Source organism: Chiloscyllium plagiosum, unplaced genomic scaffold, assembly GCF_037043375.1.
Source record: "Chiloscyllium plagiosum isolate Xiang-an unplaced genomic scaffold, Cpla_swu_hap1 HiC_scaffold_12, whole genome shotgun sequence".
Lineage (NCBI taxonomy): Eukaryota > Metazoa > Chordata > Chondrichthyes > Orectolobiformes > Hemiscylliidae > Chiloscyllium > Chiloscyllium plagiosum.
The window spans coordinates 42,996,570-43,017,497 of record NW_028270150.1 but is presented as its reverse complement, the minus strand read 5'-3'; the positions used below and the strand labels follow the sequence as shown (position 1 = coordinate 43,017,497).

The window sequence follows — 20,928 nt, the reverse complement described above, 5'->3', positions numbered from 1 at the left end:
CCTGGCCACCAGCCTGCAGAAAGCAATAGCAAACCGCTGCAGTACCTTTCCCCTGTAGTTAGATGGGACTCCATAACCCAAAGAAAATGGAAGGACAGACAGACAGATAGACAGCACAAGGATACTCAGTACTTAATGTCAAAGTCTGCAGATGATACAGAGCTTAAAAATGTAAAGAGCAATAAGCTGGACCGTAATAGATATCAGGAGAAGACAGATGGACAGATACATGGCGGATGAAATGTAATGCAGAGAAAAATGGGAGGAAGAATGTGAACTAACATGTTTGTCATTGGCCCGGTGTAAACATAAGGAGATTAAAAACTTTAAAAACAGACAGTTGCCAGTGTTGACTTTCACCCAAACTTAAATCAGTAGAGGAAATGGTCGCACAAGTTATTTTGTTTAATCAAACAAGATGATTCACTCTTATGGGCAACCATAACGTTCATCGATATAAAGTCAAATGGCACAAATCGTATTAACTGAATCAAACCATTACTCCTAAAACATCTCAGGTTGAATAGGCTGGAGCTGTTTTCCCAGGAGCGTCGGAGGCTGAGGGGTGACCTTATAGATGTTTATAAAATCATGAGGGGCATGGATGGGATAAATAGACAAAGTCTTTTCCCTGGGGCCAGGGAGTCCAGAACTAGTGGGCATAGATTTAGGGTGAGGGGGGAAAGATATAAAAGAGACCTAAGGGACAACTTTTTCACGCAGAGGGCGTTAAATGTATGGAATGAGCTGCCAGAGGAAGTGGTGGAGGCTGGTACAATTGCAACATTGAAAAGGCATTTGGATGGGTATATGAATGGGTAGGGTTTGGAGGGATATGGGCCAAGTGGTGGCAAGTGGGACTAGATTGGGTTGGGATACCTGGTCGGCATAGACGAGTTGGATCGAAAGATCTGTTTCTGTGCTGTACATCTCTATGACTGTATGATAACTCTTGCTTTGTAGAGGCACTTGCTGTCATAGATATAAAGTGGCTCAATGTTTCTTTCTGGCCTCAGTTAACTAACATAGAAACAGTTTGCTAATCTAAAGACATGAAGGGCAGATGAGATGTACCTATGAAATATAATCAATTATATCCAATATGTATAAAAAGTAGGATACGTTTTTATATTGTTAACTCTGGACTATTTTATAGATGTAAATTGGGCCATGTCAGGCAACTCCAAAACATCAAGAGTATGAGATTCACTTAATGGAAGCAACTAAACCCACAATGCCATCTATAGAAGACCAAGGCTCACCCTATCCCGTTAGGGCCTATACCATATCTTACAATGCCCTGATTCGATTAACATTGCAATTTCCAATCACTTTTTACCTCTGTATGTTAGAAGTGCTTCATCCATAAACTCTGCAGCTTTACGGAAATGTTTGGATAGGTCAAAATCAGGAAAGTCATCAGCTTCGATTCCAAGGTATTGAATTTCCATTTTTGCATAAAAGTCTGTCTTGGTGTATACACCCGTACCATGGGCAGCATTAAGGATGTGAGTTATACCCAATCGTTTCAAACGAACCTTATTCACAGTTGCACCCCTGAAAAAACAAAATTAAAGCTTATTCCCATTTCAACCTGATTAAAATGATAATTTAGGGCATACAAGTGTATTACAGGCATCTTTGTAGAACTATGACACTTTTCACAGTAACATTATGTCAGGTGCTCTGAAAAATACACGGCTGCAAGGCCAGAACACTAGGTTATTGCTGCTCACACTCCATTCACTTTTTCTTTTATTTACAAATGGGATGTGGATATCGCTGGCTGGGTTAGCATTCACTGCCCATCTCTAATTGCCCTTGAGAAGGCGGTGGTGAGCTGCAAAGCAGGATCATTTTGTTAGCAGTCTCAGAGGATAACTCGGGAGGATAACTTCCCATGCAGAAGTCAGAAAAGACAAGTGTAGCATTTTGAAATATGCCTACACAGAGCGCTCATTGTTGTGGCGAACAGCCTTGTGGCAACTGCTGGAAAATATGAATCATATGGTTTGCAAGGTACAGGCAGGAATGCTCCCTTTAATGAAAAATCTTAGACATCATGTTGAGGAAACTGCAGATAAGGAGATGCACCAGCACTGTACCTTGCAAACCATATCCTTCTCAAAATAATGCCTGCCAAGTCGCTACAGAAAAGTGAAAGCAGTCCGTGAAGCTCAGAGGCAGACCTTCTAGATTGATTATAAGTATGTTCATGACAATTGTGATATAAAGCAGATTGCCTTTACTGCTTTTATTTCTGCCCCCCACTTAGAACCTTTCACTACTGATACAAGGTGAAGCTTCTTTAGCCATCAGGTCTAGGACACAAGGACTAGGTTTACCAGGATACTGCCACCAAGCTAAAATGTTTCTCCTACTACACAAATGAGTAAAGTGATATATGAGTTTTAACATTGGTGTGATACCAGATAAATAGGCTGCATATCTCAATGATTGGCAGATCATATCAAACAACTCATCCTATTGTCAGTTTGCAGCAGGTGGCAAAACAATCAAGCTCAACCAGCTTGTACTTGAAAGCATGTGATTGTGCTATTGGACAATCATTTTTTAACGAACCTAGACCGTGCTAAGAATTATACCAGAAAACAATTTCAGAATATCAGTTGGGCTCAAAGTGTGGTGTGTGCTCGAGACTACATATTTTAACACATGGGACCCTGTTATATGTAGACAGAAAGAGCTTGTACATACATTGCACCATTAGATTTGGCAAAGAAAAGTGTTATTGAAACTATTAATTTCTGCTGTATTTCCAGGGCAATACCCTGACCAGTCATAGTCTAACTGCCTGGTCTGAGAGATGAGATTGAAAGTGAATTGTTCCTGTTGCATCTCTATGCCAATGATACTTAAACCAATCAGCATCTTTCCTCTTTTGCTTTATAAGTTGGTATTAATGTTGCTTTTTGCATTCTCATTCTGATGAGTACAATCAAAACGTTTCAGCTTTGTGTCTCTATTTACAGTATTTAAGTTCTGTACTACCAACAATTAACCTTTCAATACCAACATTCCCACTTTTGCATGCTGCCTATTGTTACAGTTCCAGTCTAAGGGCACATGCTGCTCAACTACATTGCTCGTATAGGCCTCAGTCAGTCATTATTATTTTTTCATTGTAGAATAAGACACACACAATACATGAAAGGGGCTTGAAACTGATTACATTCTCCTGACTCTCCAGTCACAAACTTGCCTTCAGGAACTAACTGTACACCGGGCTGGCGGTCCCAATTTAACAACGCCATCACAGGAGCTCCTTGAAGACTACCATCAGCTGGCCATTTCATTCTGTTTTCTCATCACTGTACTACTTAAAAGCAGTGCTCTATTAGCACTCAGAACACCAAAAGAATTGTCAGGAAAAGAAAAAAATACACCACATCACACAAAGGAATTGAAATGGTTGTAAGGGATATTTGATGGGCATTGTACATATTCCTCCAGTACTTGTTTAGCTGTATGGTTGATGATGAGTGTTTAATACTGGGAGCTCACAATGAAAGAGAGGAAATTAGTGAGAATGATAGGGATACAATAGTGCAGGAAGGCTTCCACTAAACAATGACCTTGAAAATGACATACATTTGACTCTGTCTTTATCTGAGGTCAGGAGCATGTTGCTATTCAAGACTGGTGTTGTGTCTTTGATCAGGCTCAACTATGGCTCCACATCTAATATTGTTGGTCCATCCCTCCTTCATTAGAACACATAATACTGAACAGTACAGCACAGGAATGGGCCCTTTGGCCCATGATGTTGTGCTGAACATGATGTCAAATTCAACTAATCCCTTCCACCTGCCCATAGTCCATACCCCTCCATTTCCTGCAATATTCATGTGCTTATCAAAAAGTCCTTTATATCATATCATATCTGCTTCCACCACCCATCCCGGCAGTGTGTTCCAGATTCCAACCATTATTGACTATCGTTGGTATATTGCTGTTGCTATTGGGCTGGCAGAGCAGTGTAGGTTGAGGAGGAACATGTTTGACATTACAAAATCATGTGAGGAATAGATAGAGCAGATAGGGTGAAACTTTTCCAATTTGTACAAGGGTCAATAACTAGGGGGCACAGTTTTAAGGTATGGAGCATAAGGTTTAGAGGAGATTTGAGGAAACTCTTTTTATATCCAAAAGGTTGTGGGTATCTGGAATGCGCTGCCTAAAAGTGTGATAGCGGTTATAACTCTCAATACCCTTAAGAAGTATTCAGATGAGCACTTGAAACACCACTGAATACAAGGCTACAGGCTGAGTGCTGGAAAATGGGATTAGAACAGATACATGCTTGATAATCAGCTTGGAAATGATGGGCCAAATGGCCTGTTTCCAAGCTGTAAAAACTCCATCACTCGATGACTCTTTAATCAAAGGCCTGTACAAAAGGTCTGAAGACATGAATTCAAAAAGATAAGTGGGGAATTTAAATTCAGTTAATTAAATAGATCCAGAATAAGAAGCTAATATCAATAAGGGTGACCATGAAGTGTTACCATTTTATCATGCGCTAGTAAATGCCATTTGTTATTGTAAAAACTCATCTGGCTTAAATTGTCTTCTAAGCAAGAAAACCTATTCTCATCAGGAATAGGATGTAAGAAACCAACTTGAAAAGGGCGTACCAATTTACACAGCAAAAGAAGAATTTCCTAACGTATCAGGCCTATAGATGATTCCAGACCTACATTAATGTGGTTAACTCTTGACTGCCTTCTAAGACTGCCTTCAGAGCACAAAAAGCAAGCACTAGGATCAACTCCAGATTTTCAGCTGTCCATATGCTGCACTTGCATCTGTTCTGTCAGAATAAGGGATCACAGTTTCAAGTTTAGATTAGATCAGATTAGATTACTTACAGTGTGGAAACAGGCCCTTCGGCCCAACAAGTCCACACCGACCCGCCAAAGCGCAACCCACCCATACCCCTACATGTACCCCTTACCTAACACTATGGGCAATTTAGCATGGCCAATTCACCTGACCTGCACATCTTTGGACTGTGGGAGGAAACCGGAGCACCCGGAGGAAACCCACGCAGACACGGGGAGAACGTGCAAACTCCACACAGTCAGTCGCCTGAGGCGGGAATTGAACCCGGGTCTCTGGCGCTGTGAGGCAGCAGTGCTAACCACTGTACACCGTGCTGCCCGTTCTTAGCCTCAATTTCCAAATTTCCTCCTCACTACCCAGGTCTCTCCAGAAACATTGCGAAACAATGTGATTAAACACCTTGTCGAGATGAAACAATGATTGAGATATACTCCTTTCAATTTACTGTCCCATATTTATGCTAATGATACGATCTTCTCTACATTGGTGAGATCAAGATTAGGTGATGATTTTGTAGCACACCTCAATTGATTAGCAAGCAAGACTCTGTTGCCTGTTATTTTAATTTTCTCCCCCTACCCCCACTCTGAACTCTTTACCCTCAGCCTCCTACACTGTTCAAATAAAGCTCAACACAAACTCCAGGTATAGCACTTCATCTTTTGATTCAACCTTTTACACTCTTATGGACTCAATACTGTTTAGAATCAGATTGTAACCTCTGCCTTCATTTTTCTTCTAAACTCCTTTATGCACAGTTCTTGTTCCATTACCATCTCAGCAAGTCTGGCAGCATCTACAGATGGATTATCAGCATCTGCTGTTTTTATTTCATTTCTAGCGTTTGCATCTTTTGTTTTCCATTACCATCTCCTTTATGTAAAAGCATAATCACTTTTGTCATGATGAAGGGCTTACGCCCGAAACGTCAATTCCCCTGCTCCTCGGAATCTGCCTAACCAGCTGTGCTTTTCCAGCGCCACACTTTTCAACTCTGATCTTCAGCATCTGCAGTCCTCACTTTGTCCATTTATTCTCTCCTTCCTTACACGCTTTTTTTTTCCCTATCTATATTTGTTTAAAGCATGATACAGTTCCAACTATTTTTCAGTTGTGAAGAATAATCATTGATCGAACAAGGAGTGTTGCTTTTCTTGATATACGTTAATAACTCCGACTTAATGTGCAGGACAAAATTTTTAAAAATTCAGATGACACAAACCTTGAATGATGAGGAAGATAGTGATAAACTTCAAGAGGATATAGGCTGGTGGAATAGGTGTATACATGTAATAGGTGAAATTTAATGCAGAGCAGTATGAAGTGATATAGTTTGGGAGGAAGACTGAGGAGAGACAATATGAAAGGCATGATTCCAAAGGGAGTGCAGGACCACAGAGACCTGGAGGTATGTGTTATAAATCATTGAAAGTGGCAGGACAAATCGAAGAGGTGGTTAAACAGACATGAGGAGTCTCGGCTTTTAGAAATAATGGGATAGAGCCAGAGGCCACAAAATTATGATGAACCTTTAGAAATTCTGGTTCAACCTCATCTGTAGTAAACTGAACAATTATGGGTAATGCGCTATTGGAAGGATGTGAATGTTTAGAGAGGATGCAAAAAGATTAATTAAGTGCCAGGATGAGGCATTTCAGTCACATAGATTGGAGGAGTGGGGACTTCTTTTCCTTAGAAAAAATTGAGAGCAGATTTGACAGAATTATTCAAAATCATGAAGGGTTGGGACTTTTTAAAAAATTCATTCTCAGGATGAGGGCATAACTGGGTTAGGCCAACATTTGTTGTCCTTCTGTAATTGCCCAGAGGATGTTAAGAGTCAATCACATTACTGTGGGTCTGGTGTCACGTATAGGCCAGACCAGGTAAGAATGGCAGTTTTCTTCCCTAAAGAGCATTAATGAAACAGATGGATTTTTCCAACACACAACAATGGATTATGGTCATCATTAAAATCTAAATCCAGATATTTATCAAATTCAAATTCCACCATCCGCCATGGCGCGATTCAAACCCAGGTCCGCAGAACATTTCCTGGGACCGTGGGCTAACAGTCCAGCGATAATACCACTAGGCCATTGCCTGCCCTGAATAGAAAGTAAGAAACTTTTCTCATTGGCAGGGGTTTGATTGATAGAGGACACTGAACGAAGGCAGGTGGGAAAAGATCCAAAGGCGATTGGAGGAAAATGTTGTTTTGCACCTGGAACATATGGGCTGAGAATGTGATGGAGGCATGTGACATCATGGCTTTCAAAAGGGGAATGGTTAAGATTCTGAAGAAAAAGAAATTGCAGGAATAGGGGTTAGAGTGAGCGTAAGGGATCAGTTGCATTGCTTTCATACAGAGACAAGCTGACAGGTTGGATATTCCTTCCATGTTGTAGTCATTGTCATGACCAGAGGACAAAGAGAATTCCCAAAGAAAATTGCTTTATCTTCTGTACTTTCAAGTTTAAGTTCTGTTTCTTTTAAAAATGGATAGTCTTACTGGTCTCATAAAATGGCAGAAGCTGAACACATGATTGTATTTCCAGAAGCTTTTGAAACCCCTGCATTGAGTAAATCAACCAATACTTCATTGTCTGGGCTTAAGAGGGGAAAAGCATTTACAATTTAAATTCCCCAGTTCCCACTTTGTTCACATCATGACTCCATGATACTATGATTCTACCTGAAAGCTCATTTTTTCTATCCACAGATGTTACCTGACCTTCTGATTTTCTCTGGTCTTATTTCAGTTCTCTGCATTTACAGTATATTACTTATTAAAACTTACTTTTCAGCTATGAAGACATTTGGCCACACCTCATCCATTAGCTCTCTGGGGGCCTCCATCTTGTGCATCAGTGCACGCTGAATGTCCATGATACAAGGAGTGTTGAATTTGCTGGTGTCATCAAACTTTATTTTCACCCGGTTATAAAGATCTTCTACCAGTAGCTGCTCAGCTGATTCCATCAGGTTTGGTGACATTGGCTCAACTTTTACTTCTTTGGGTTTCAACTCTTCAGATACAAAAGACTAAAGAATTAACATTAGATATGAAGGAACCATTTTAAAATTTAGATTGAACACTGGAGTAATGAAGCACAGATGGTATGAAATCCAAAGCAAGAAACATGAAATGAATAGAACACGTAGAAACATCATCCACCACAAGACTTGTAAATAAGGATATTGTCCTAAGGAGTTTCTAATTCAGTATGTGGATGTACTACTAGAGAAGGTGCAAAATTTGACCTACTCTTGGGAAATAAGACAGGGCAGGTGACTGAGGTGTCAGTGGGGGAGCACTTTGGGTCCAGCGACCATAATTCTATTAGATTTAAAATAATGATGGAAAAGGATAGACCAGATCTAAAAGTTGAAGTTCTAAATTGGAGAAAGGCCAATCTTGACGGTATTAGGCAAGAACTTTCAAAGGCTGATTGGAGGCATATATTCGCAGGTAAAGGGACGGCTGGAAAATGGGAAGCCTTCAGAAATGAGATAACAAGAATCCAGAGAAAGTATATTCCAGTTAGGGTGAAAGGAAAGGCTGGTAGGTATAAAGAATGCTGGATGACTAAAGAAATTGAGGGTTTGGTTAAGAAAAAGAAGGAAGCATATGTCAGGTATAGACAGGATAGATCGAGTGAATCCTCAGAAGACTATAAAGGCAGTAGGAGTATACTTAAGAGGGAAATCAGGAGGGCAAAATGGGGACATGAGATAGATTTGGCAAATAGAATTAAAGGAGAATCCAAAGGGTTTTTACAAATACATTAAGGACAAAAGGATAACTTGGGAGAAAATAGGGCCCCTCAAGGATCAGCAAGGCGGCCTTTGTGTGGAGCCGCAGAAAATGGGGGAGATACGAAATAAGTATTTTGCATCAGTATTTACTGTGGAAAAGGACATGGAAGTTATAGAATGTAGGGAAATAGATGGTGACAACTTGCAAAATGTCCATATTACAGAGGAGGAAGTGCTGGATGTCTTGAAATGCATAAAGATGGATAAATCCTCAGGACCTGATCAGGTGTGCCCTAGAACTCTGTGGGAAGCTAGAGAAGTGATTGCTGGGCCTCTTGCTGAGATATTTGTATCATCGATAGTCACAGGTGAGGTGCCAGAAGACTGGAGGTTGGCTAACATGGTGCCACTGTTTAAGAAGGGTGATAAGGACAAGCCAGGGAACTATAGACCAGTGAGCCTAACATCAGTGGTGGGCAAGTTGTTGGAGAGAATCCTGAGGGACAGGTTGTGCATGTATTTGGAAAGGCAAGAACTGATTAGGGATAGTCAACATGGCTTTGTGCGTGGGAAATCATGTCTCACAAACTTGATTGTGTTTTCTGAAGAAGTAACAAAGAGGATTGATGAGGGCAGAGCAGTAGATGTGATTTATATGGACTTCAGTAAGGCATTCGACAAGGTTCCCCACAGGAGACTGGTTAGCAAGGTTAAATCTCATGGAAATCAGGGAGAACTAGCCATTTGGATACAGAACTGGCTCAAAGGTAGAAGTCAGAGGGTGGTGGTGGTGGAGGGTTGTTTTTCAGACTGGAGGCCTGTGACCAGTGGAGTGCCACAAGGATCGGTACTGAGCCCTCTACTTTTTGTCATTTATATAAATGATTTGGATGTGAACATAAGAGGTATAGTTAGTAAGTTTGCAGATGACATCAAAATTGGAGTTGTAGTGGACAGTGAAGAAGGTTACCTCAGATTACAACAGGATCTTGATCAGATGGGCCAATGGGCTGCGAAGTGGGAGATGGAGTTTAATTCAGATAAATGCAAGATACTGCATTTTGGGAAAGCAAATCTTAGCAGGACTTATACACTTAATGGTAAGGTCCTAGGGAGTGTTGCTGAACAAAGAGACCTTGGAGTGGAGGTTCATAGCTCCTTGAAAGTGGAGTCACAGGTAAATAGGATAGTGAAGAAGGCGCTTGGCATTCCTTTATTGGTCAGAGTATTGAGTACAGGAGTTAGTAGGTCATGATGCGGCTGTACAGGACATTGGATAGGCCACTGTTGGAATATTGCGTGCAATTCTGGTCTCCTTCCTATCAGAAAGATGTTGTGAAACTTGAAAGGGTTCAGAAAAGATTTAGCAGGATATTGCCAGGGTTGGAGGATCTGAGCTACAGGGAGAGGCTGAACAGGCTAGGGCTGTTTTCCCTGGAGCATCGGATGACCTTATAGAGGTTTACAAAATTATGAGGGACATGGATAGGATAAATAAACAAAGCATTTTCCCTGGGGTCGGAGAGTCCAGAACTAGAGGGCATAGGTTTAGGGTGAGAGGGGAAAGATATAAAAGAGACCCAAGGGGCAACTTTTTCACGCAGAGGTTGGTCCATGTATGGAATGAGCTGCCAGAGGAAGTAGTGGAGGCTGGTACAATTGCAACATTTAAGAGGCATTTGGATGGGTATATGAATAGGAAGGGTTTGGAGGGATATGGGCCGGGTGCTGGCAGGTGGGACTATTTTGGGTTGGGATATCTGGTTGGCATGGACGGGTTGGACCGAAGAGTCTGTTTCCGTGCTGTACATCTCTATGACTCTACGACTGGATATAAATCTTACAAGATATCCTGGCAGATTTGAAGCAATCCATTACTCAAAGTACCATCTCATACCAAATCGAAAAGTATGTTAACATACTTCTTTCAAATACCTGTCACATTTTAAAATGTGTTATTTGACTTTCTTTCAAAATCATTGTGACTCAACAAAATAAAACACTGTGTATATTGTATTCTGTGTTTCTCCCCACAAGTCTCGGATTCTAAATTTATCTAAACTGGTTTAAGATTCTGAATTGTTTAAACATTCAAATTTTGCAGATCCTTCATAATGGATTACATTTGTACCAGTGAATTTTACCACAATATTTAAATCTGTGAGTATCAGGTCAAGTCACTTTTGAAACATGCTTCTTTCACTGGATGGCTCTCTAACTCGAACACAGGTTCCAAATATTCCAAAGTAGTCGTATATTAACTTCTCTTCAGGACTTAACGTGGAAAGATCAAATCTGTTGTGCACGTTACTTTTATATATGAAAGTAATTGTAATGATAGAAGATAAGACATGCCTGGGCCTCTTTGCAGAGGCAATAGGTGAGTTCTGATTTCTCCCATTACCCACCTGTACAAAATGTGTCTGGAATTAAAATTTGGACTGAGGATGTATTAAAATTTGACATATTTCTGGAGATAATCTAGGAACATGAGAATCTTACCTTCATTAATTATCTTGGCTGCAGCAACTGCAGAAGAGAGATGGATGGGTTCCATGAAGATGCTCTCTGTGTCTGTATCTGACATAATGGAAAATCTGTAATGAAAATCAAATACACGTTGTTTAGGTGTGAAGAATACATTTTAATATTGTTTCTTTTCCCTTCTTTCGTTGTTGCTGCTCATTTCAAACAACTCATTGTTTATTAAACTATTTAGTAGGTGACATTTACTAATCATGCTTTACCATCAGCAGCTCTTATTTAATTTAGAGGAGGTCTTACACTTCCATTTTCAGCAAGCTTTACATGTCGTGGATAGAATGCTTGTTTTTGAGTCAGGAAGTTGTGATTTCAAATCCCACGCCAGGGTTAAGCTCATTATCTAGATGGATGTTTCATTTGAATGCTGAAGGATCATTGTACTGCTAGGGCTATTGCCTTTTGGAATATACATGAAGCCAAAACAGCATGTGGTCTCAGACATATATTAAACATGCCAGAGAACCATTTGAAGTGCAACAGGGGAGCTTTTCCCAAAATTATTCACAGTATGAAGATCTAATTTACAAAAAAAGGGAAATATGTTTTGTTGACACATTTTGGTGAATGTTCTTTTAAGTAAAGATTGTACAATCACAAGATTATAAGTTTATTTCTTTATCTGCTTTCAACTATTGCAAGATTTGGTACAAATAGGGGACACAGAACTACAAAACATTGACAAGGCAGAAGGAGGCCATTCAGCCCATTCTATCTATACTGGCTCTCTAAATGAACATTCTCATGCTTTCTGCACATTCTTCCTTTTCGTTAAGCAACTCATTCCCTATTGAATGCCTTAATTGAATATGCCTCCTCTACATTCTCAGGCAGTTAAACTCTCACAATCTGAAAAGTTTTACCTCTGATCACTTTTGCTTCTTTCAAAGGTAATGTTAAATCTGTGTTCTCCCATTCTCCATCTTTTTACGAGTGAAAACATTTTCTCCCTATTTACACTGTCCAGTCCCCTTCATACATTTTAATCAGATCTCTGCTAAGCTTTTACTTCACCAAGGAAACCAATCCCAATTTCTTGAATTCATTTTTATAACTGACATTCCTCATTCCTAGGACCATTCTCATAAACCACTTCTGACATCTCTCCAATGCCTTCCCATCCTTCATTGCAGTACAAGAACTGAATGTAATACTCCAGCTAAGGTAGAACTATTGGCTTATATCAACCTCAATATGACTTCCAGCTCTTGTACTGCATGCTCATGTATAACAAAGAAAACAAAAGTATCTCAATCCTAAAAGGCCACACCAAATTTTAGAACAGAGCATTTAGTTCTGGATTCTCCATAATTCAATCAAGTCACTGGTCATTTTTCGAAACTCCAGTCTATCCAACTTTCCCTCACAAGACAACCCACTTGTTCCTGCTATGAATCTAGTAAAACACCTCTTAGAAACCTCTGATACATTTACATCCTTTTTTAAATTAGGTGACCAAAACTGTGCACCATATTGAAGTTGTGGTCTCATCAAATCGCTGTATATCTGAAGCACAACAGCCTTACTTTTATGTTCAATTCCTCTCATAATAAAGGAAAACATATTGATTATAGGGTATAGCTGCAGACTAACTTTTTGTAACTCATGCACTAGAATACCTAAAATCCCTCTGTTCTTTAGAATTCTAGTTATTCTCTATTAAAGTAATCCTTTGCATTTTTGTTTTTCCCGCAAAGTGAACAACTTCACATGTTCTTGAAATAACTCCAGAGGGAATTATCCCGATACCCCTTTATTTACACACGCAGAGTCCTTGACACTGATCCAGCTTCCTTAGAGCCAGCTCTCACAGTGAACAGAATCTCTGACCCTCCTATTTATATCTGTCAGACAGGGCTCCCTGATTAGGACCAGATTAACAGCCCCGATCAGGGAATACATATTCTATGTGGTCCACCAGGCTGATCTTGTTAAAATCACTCACATTTTCACATTATGTTCCATCTCCCAGATGTTTCCTCAATCTTTCAATCTATATCTTTCTGCAACCTCCTTATGCCCTCATCTGTGAATTTAGCTACCATACTCTTCACTCCGCTTATCAAAGTTATTGATGTAAACTGTGGGAAGTTGATGTCCGAGCACAGATCCCTGCAGGATTTTATTTGTCAATCAGACAAGAACCCATTTATGTATTCTCTTTGTCTCTATTCTCCAGCTAATCTACAATCAATGCCAATATGTTACCCCTTACACCATGCACTTTTGTTTTGTGCACTAACCTTTAATGTGGCACTTTATCATTTGCCTTCTGGGAATGCAAGTACTGTATATCTACAGGCTCCCTTTACCCACAGTACAGGTTACTTCTACAAAGAAACCTAATAACTTGTTTAAATATGTTTTAACTTTGACAAAACTACGTACACTGTTCAGCATTACCTTGAGTTTTCTACATGTGCAGCTATAATCTTATTGATCAATTTTAAGATCTTCCTAATGACAGACACCACCTAACTAGTCTACAATTCTTGCTTTCCTCTGTGCCCCAAGATTAAATAGAAAGGGTACATTTGCTACTTTCCAGTCTGATAGGCCTTTCATGAGTCAAGGGAGGTTTGAAAAATTAACACCATCACATCAACTAGTTCATTGACTACAATCGTCTCTTTTAAGATCCTAGCATGAAGATCTTAGCAATTTGTCAGCCTGTAGCTCCATGTTTCCTTAGTAAATCTTCCTTCATGACTGTAATTTCAGTAAGTTTCTCTGTCCCTTTCACCTCCTGACTCACAGTCACTACTGGAATGCTTTTCATATTCTCTGTTGCGAAGATAGAAATAAAATATTTGTTCATTTCATATGCCCTTTCTTTATCATCTACTACAAACTTTCCATTTTCACTCTGTAGAAGACCAACACTCACTTTACTCATTATTTTCCTTTTTAAATTCTAGTAGAAATTCTTGTTGTCCATTTTACATTCCTTTATCTTCTTCTCATGCTGTAATTTCCTCCTCCTGATTAATCTTTCAGTCATTTTCTTTTGCTCTTTATATTCTGACCAATCATTATTGCGCACTTATATGCTTTTTCCTTAGCTTTTCTAACTTCTTTCATTAAATACAGTTAGTGGGTGCTCCCATTAGAATTTTTCTTTGTAGTAAGGCTGACTGCATGCAGTTGTTCAGTAAGAAAATCATTTTTAAGACGATGTAAAAATTGAATTTGGTTTGTAATCAGCTCTAAACTGAAATCTATAGTTTAAATGATATAGTTGCCACCTTAAGCTGAGGTTTTTCAAGGATTCCAGTGAAAGAATAGCTTAGATTGAGCCAAATAGCCCCTGTGTGTTGGGAGCATATAAAGTTAAGTAACTTAATCTGATTTAGCCCTTGAGTACAATGTACAACAGAGTTCTCGAGTCAAATGATTTAGAGAGTGAATGGAGGAAGGGAAAGAAATTGTTTCTGTTGCTTCTTTTTTTTGTCTAATTTTTTCAACCTCCACAAATTGATTCTTACTGCTTCAGAAGAAGAAGCTGGTTAATTGATGAGCATCTAAAGTGAATAAGTGTTATTCTATTCCTAAGGTTGAAAATTATCCAGTGGCTCTTGGAAAGATTACTAAAATATATTAAAACATAACAAAATATAAAGTTAAACTCAATAACTAAGTAGCTCCTGATAACACATTAGGAATAGCAGAACAGGTGATGTGTCACAGCTGCAGCATGTGGGAGTTACTGGATACAGGCTGGCCCAAAGCAAACAGATCAGCAGCAAGTGTTTGAAGTTCGAGCAGCTGGAGGCTGAAATGTAGACAGTGCAATACATTGGGAAGGAGGAGAGTTAGCTGGATTATTTGTATAGGACACAGTCACACCTCTTGGGATTGATTCGTTTGTTTTGCTTAGTAATCAGGGCCAGGAGAATGCGACTGCAAGTGAGGAAAGTAAAGACACCCAGAAGGCAGAAGTAAAGAAGCCTCAGTCTTTGCAATTGTGCAGCATGTTTGGGGTTCTTCCAGTTTGTCTGGATGGCAAAGAGGGCTTCAGAGGGATGAGTACAGGAAGCCATTCAAAAGGGGCAACTAAGATGAGATATACTGGAATTGGTGTATTCACTAGGTTGCCTTCATGTATGGAGGGATTTTCTTCTGGGGTGAGTTGAGGAGATTGGGCTCATATTTAGTGCCATTTAGAAGAATTCTCAGTGACCTTATTGAAACATATAATGTTATCAGAGAGCTTGATAGGGTTAATGCAGAGGGGTTGTTTCGCCTTGTGGGAGAGTCCAGGACCAGAGGGCATAATCTCAGAGCCAGTCATCATCCATTTAAGATAGAGCTGAGGAGGAATATCTTCTCTGACGGTAGTGAATCTGTAGAATTCTTCACTGCAGAGGATTGTCCAGGCTGGTTCATTAAATGTATTCAAGACTGAGACAGACAGATTTTTAATCAGCAAGGGAACGAAGGGTTAGAGGAAAAAGAGAGGAAATGGAATTGAGGATTATCAAATTAGCCATGATCTCATTGAATAGTGGAGTAGACCTGATGGACTGAATGGTGTACTTCTCCTATATTTTATGCATGAATGATCCATCTCCTGTGCTAAATTAGAAATATTAAAAACAGTATCAAACTTAAAGAGAAAGCATATAGTTGTGCAAAAATAAGTGGCAGGTCAGAAGATTGGGTGGATTATCAAAAACAGCAAAGGATAACAAAAAAAATTAGTATTGAGGGAAACATTAATGCATGAGGGAAACTAGTGAGAACAATAAAAATGGACAACAAGAATTTCTATAAATATTTAAGGATGAAAAACAAAAACAAAGTGAGCATAGGTCCTATAAAAATTCAGATTGGAAAATTAATGATGGAAAATAAGGAAATGGTAGAAAATGGTCCCTTATTTAAGAAATATTGGAGGCAGTTCAGAGAAGGTTCACCAGTCTGATCCCTAGTATAGAGGAATTGTCTTATGAGCAAAGTTTAAACAGGTTGGGTCTCTACTCACTGGAGTTCAGAAGAATCAGAGGTGATCTCTTTGAGATAGAGAGGATTCTTAAGGGGCTTGACGGGATAAATGTTACCTCTCATGGGACAGTCTAGAACCAGACGGCACAGCCTCAGAATTACAGAATGCCAATTTAAGATTGAGATGAAGAAGAACTTCTTCTCTCAGAGGGTTGAGTGTCTTTGGAAAGCCTTACCACAGAGAGCTGTGGAGGTAAAGTCTTATGGTAAAGTATATATTTAAGGCTGAGATAGATATGTAGATCCTTGATCAGTCAGGGAATCCAGGACTATGGAGAAAGGCCAGGAAAAGGAAGTGAGGAGTGTCAGATCAGCCATGATCTTATTGAACGGTGGAGGAGGCTCGAGGAGCTGGACCACCTACTTCTGTTCCTATTTCCTGTAGTCTTATGGGCTAATTGAACAGGACAGTACAGCAGTCTTCACTATAGAAGATACAAGTAACATCACAGAGGCAGTGCTGAGTTATGAAATGGAGGGAAAAAGAAACTCAGGAAAATCACAATCATCAGAGAAGTGGCTCTGAGTAAATTGTGGGCTGGCAAATGCCTGGGTCCTGAAGAATACTATTCTAGTCTTAAAAGAAGTGACTAGTGAGATAATTGATATATTGGTTTTAATTTTCCAAACTTTAGATTCAAGGACAGTCGAATTAAATTGGAAGATAGTGAATAACAATGTTATTCAAAAAGGAAGACAGAAAGCAGGAACCAGCCGGTTAGCTTAACCTATGTCACAGGGAAAATAATAGAAGCTATGATTAAAAATGTTATACCAAAGCAGTTAGAGAAGTTCAAGTTAATAAGGCAGAGTCAACATGGTTTTGTTAAAGGGGAGTAATGTTTAACTAGTCTATTAGAGTTCACTGAAGGGGTAAAATGTGCTGTGGATAAAGATGGATATACTGTACTTACATTTTGAGAAGATATTTGATAAAGACCTATCCCTGATAACCCTTGATTCCCCTGCATAAGCATCTGTAAAGCTCTGCCTTAACAGTATTTGATGACCCCACCTCCACCGCCTTCTGAGACAGACAGTCAAACCCTCAGAAAAAAAATCGTTATCTCTGTCCAAAAAGGCGACCCCTAATTTTAATGCAGTTCCCCCGCTTCAGGATTCACCCACAACAGAGATCACCCTTTCCATATCCACCTTGTCATGTCCATTCAGAACCTTATACACTTCAATTAAGCCATTCCTATTCTTCTAAACTCACATGTAAACAAGCCCTACCTGTCAAATCTATCCTCATAAGACAATTTATTCATTTCATAAACTTCTTCTGAACTGCTTCCAGTGGATTTACGTCCTTCCTTAAATAAGGAAACCAAAACTGCACACTATATTTGAGAAGTGGTTTCACATTGCTTTGTATAACCAAAGTAGAACATGTTTACTTTTATGTTCAATTCCTCTTGTAATAAAGGGCACCATCCCAATAGCCTTCTTGATTACATGCAGAACCTGCACACTAACCTTTTTAGATTAGTATGCCACAACATCTAAATCTCTCTCAGCCTCAGAACTCAGCAATCTTTCCCTGTTTAAGTAATACGCTGTTTTCTTTTTTGTTCTTCCTGCCAAAGTGAACAATATCACACTTTTACACATAATACTCCAACTGCACATTCATTCAACCTATCTATATCCATCTAGAACTTTCTATATCTTCTTCAAAACATAGCTTCCTACCAATCTCAATGTTGCCTGTAAATTTAGCTACTGTGCTTTCATTCCATCTAAGTCATTGATGTAAATTGTAAAAAGTTAAGGACCCACCATGGACCCATGTGGAACTTCATTTGTCATATCCTGCCAATCAGATAAAGACTCATTATGCATCCACTGTACTTGCTGCCAGGCAGCTAATCTTCCATCAATGCAAATATGTTTCCCCACACACAATGAACTTTAATTTTCTGCAATAATCTCAAAAGTGGCACCTTATCAAATGTGTTATGTAAATCTAAGTATGCTACATCTCTCAATGGCCAGTTCTGTCTATGTGGCAGCCTGGCTCAAGGCCCAGTCAGAGAATAACGACTTTATTGTTGCTGTGTGAACAGTCAAATTAAGGCAAATTTCTTAACTTGGCAGAATCAATTATGTTGCCTTGTTATCCACATGTGAGTGTAAGTTGCACTATCCCTGGTTGTGGGTAAAGGTGAATTGAAATTTGTTATTAGCGGGCTTCTGTGACACAGTGGTAATGTTCCTACCTCTAAGCCAGGAGGCGCAGGTTCAATTCTCACCTGCACAAGAGGTGTGTTTTAATATCTGTGACCAGGTTAATTAGAACATATCCAGTACATCTCTAGGCTTTTCTTTTTCCACAGCACATGTTACTCTGCCATGCTGACTCTTCCAACTACCCTTGCGTTTTTCTAAGTTCACAGCCATAATCTCTTTAACAATTGATTCTAACACTTTCCCCGTGATAGAGGTCAGGCTAACTTGCTGTAGTTTCATTCCTTCCTTCTTGAACACAGAGGAATTATATTTGCAACTTTCCAGTCAGATTTCCGTGTCCTGAATACAAGGACGTTTGGAAAATTAATCCACTACTGCATTCTTAAGGCCCTAGGATGACTTTCCAGGAAAGCATTAGCAAGAGTCGAGATGTTTCTCCATGTGGTACCTTTATTCTACAAGCCTATCACAGAATTGCTGTAACTTTGCTGCTGAAGGGCTTTAGACCTTTGATGTCACACACTATGAAAAGAAAATCCCACCATAGTTGTGTATGTGTGAAGAATTGTATGTGCCGTTATAATTATAGAATCGTGCAGAACAGAAGAGGCCCTTCAGTCAATCAACTTCATATTGTCAAAAATATACTACCACCTTCCTGCATTCATAGAAAATATGTCTTTTATTCAGAAATAATCAACAGCTGCACTACCAAACAATTATTTATTCATTAGATAAATTTAAATTCACAATGCTACAGAGGTGGGATTTGAACTTGCAACTTCAGAACATTACAGCAGTTACTAATCCAGGAATATCACTACCATGCTACCATGCTCTGAAAGTAGGTTGGTTACGCCAGACACTGCCCATTCCCGATGAAGTTCTTTTGCCCGAAACGTCGATTTTCGTGCTTCTCGGATGCTGCCTGACCTGCTGTGCTTTTCCACCACTCTAATCTAAATTCTGGTTTCCAGTATCTGCAGTCCTCACTACTGCCTCATGGTTCATACATACTGGCACGACACTTTCAGTGCTTGTCCTTATTGCTCAGTGCATTAATATAGGAGTTGGGTGGTCATGTTGTGACTGTACAGGACATTGGTTTAGCCACTTTTGGAGTATTGCATGCAATTCTGGTCTCCCTGGATTAGGAAAAATGTTGTGGAAACTGAAAGGATTCAGAAAAGACTTATGAGGATGTTGCCAGGGTTGGAGGGTTTGAGTGATAGGGAGAGGCTGAATAGGCTGGGGCTGTTTTCCCTGGAGTGTCGGAGGCTGAGGGGTGACCTAATAGAAGTTTATAAAATCATGAGGGGCATAGGGTCATAGAGATGTATAGCACGTAAACAGACTCTTCGGTCCAACCTGTCCATGCCAACCAGATATCCCAACCCAAAATAGTCCCACCTGCCAGCACCCGGCCCATATCCCTCCAAACCCTTCCTATTCATATACCCATCCAAATGCCTCTTAAATGTTGCAATTGTACCAGCCTCCACCACTTCCTCTGGCAGCTCGTTCCATACACATACCACCCTCTGCGTGAAAAAGTTGCCCCTTAGGTCTCTTTTATATCTTTCCCCTTTCACCCTAAACCTATGGCCTCTCGTTCTGGACTTCCCGACCCCAGGGAAAAGACCTTTTGTCTATTTACCCTATCCATGCCCCTCATAATTTTGTAAACCTCTATAAGCTCACCCCTCAGCCTCCGACGCTCCAGGGAAAACAGCCCCAGCCTGTTCAGCCTCTCCCTGTAGCTCAGATCCTCCAACCCTGGCAACATCCTGCTAAATCTTTTCTGAACCCTCTTCAAGTTTCACAACATCTTTCCGATAGGAAGGAGACCAGAATTGCACGCAATATTCCAACAGTGGCCTAACCAATGTCCTGTACAGCCGCAACATGACGTCCCAACTCCTGTACTCAATACTCTGACCAATAAAGGAAAGCATACCAAACGCCTTCTTCACTATCCTATCTACCTGCGATTCCACTTTCAAGGAGCTATGAACCTCCACTCCAAGGTCTCTTTGTTCAGCAACACTCCCTAGGACCTTACCATTAAGTGTATAAGTCCTGCTAAGATTTGCTTTCCCAAAATGCACCACCACGCATTTATCTGAATTAAACTCCATCTGCCACTTCTCAGCCCATTAGCCATCTGGTCCAGATCCTCTTGTAATCTGAGGTAACCCTCTTCATTGTCCACTGCATCTCCAATTTTGGTGTCATCTGCAAACTTACTAACTATACCTCTTATGCTCGCATCCAAATCATTTATGTAAAAGTAGAGGGCCCAGATCTAACCTTGCTCATCAGTCTCCCATGGGGAACCTTGTCAAACACCTTACTGAAGTCCATATAGATCACATCTACTGCTCTGCCCTCATCAATCCTCTTTGTGACTTCTTCAAAAAACTCAATCAAGTTTGTGAGACATGATTTCCCACGCACAAAGCTATGTTGACTATCCGTAATCAGTCCTTGCCTTTCCAAATACATGTACATCCCACCTCTCAGAATTATCTCCAACAACTTACCCACCACCGACGTCAGGCTCAC

General features: G+C 40.0%; 1 protein-coding gene across 4 annotated transcripts in view; it reads right to left on the bottom strand.

Moving 5' to 3' along the window:
* styxl2 (serine/threonine/tyrosine interacting like 2) overlaps nucleotides 1–20,928 on the bottom strand; it is a 47,659-nt gene that overhangs the window by 10,943 nt on the left and 15,788 nt on the right. For all 4 annotated transcript variants that reach the window (XM_043701020.2, XM_043701021.2, XM_043701019.2 and 1 more), the window contains exons 3-5: nucleotides 11,128–11,222; nucleotides 7,667–7,895; nucleotides 1,340–1,557 (exon numbers count right to left, since the gene is read on the bottom strand). In XM_043701020.2, the coding sequence (XP_043556955.2) occupies nucleotides 1,340–1,557; nucleotides 7,667–7,895; nucleotides 11,128–11,222 (542 nt within the window). The remainder of the gene's footprint in view (nucleotides 1–1,339; nucleotides 1,558–7,666; nucleotides 7,896–11,127; nucleotides 11,223–20,928) is intronic.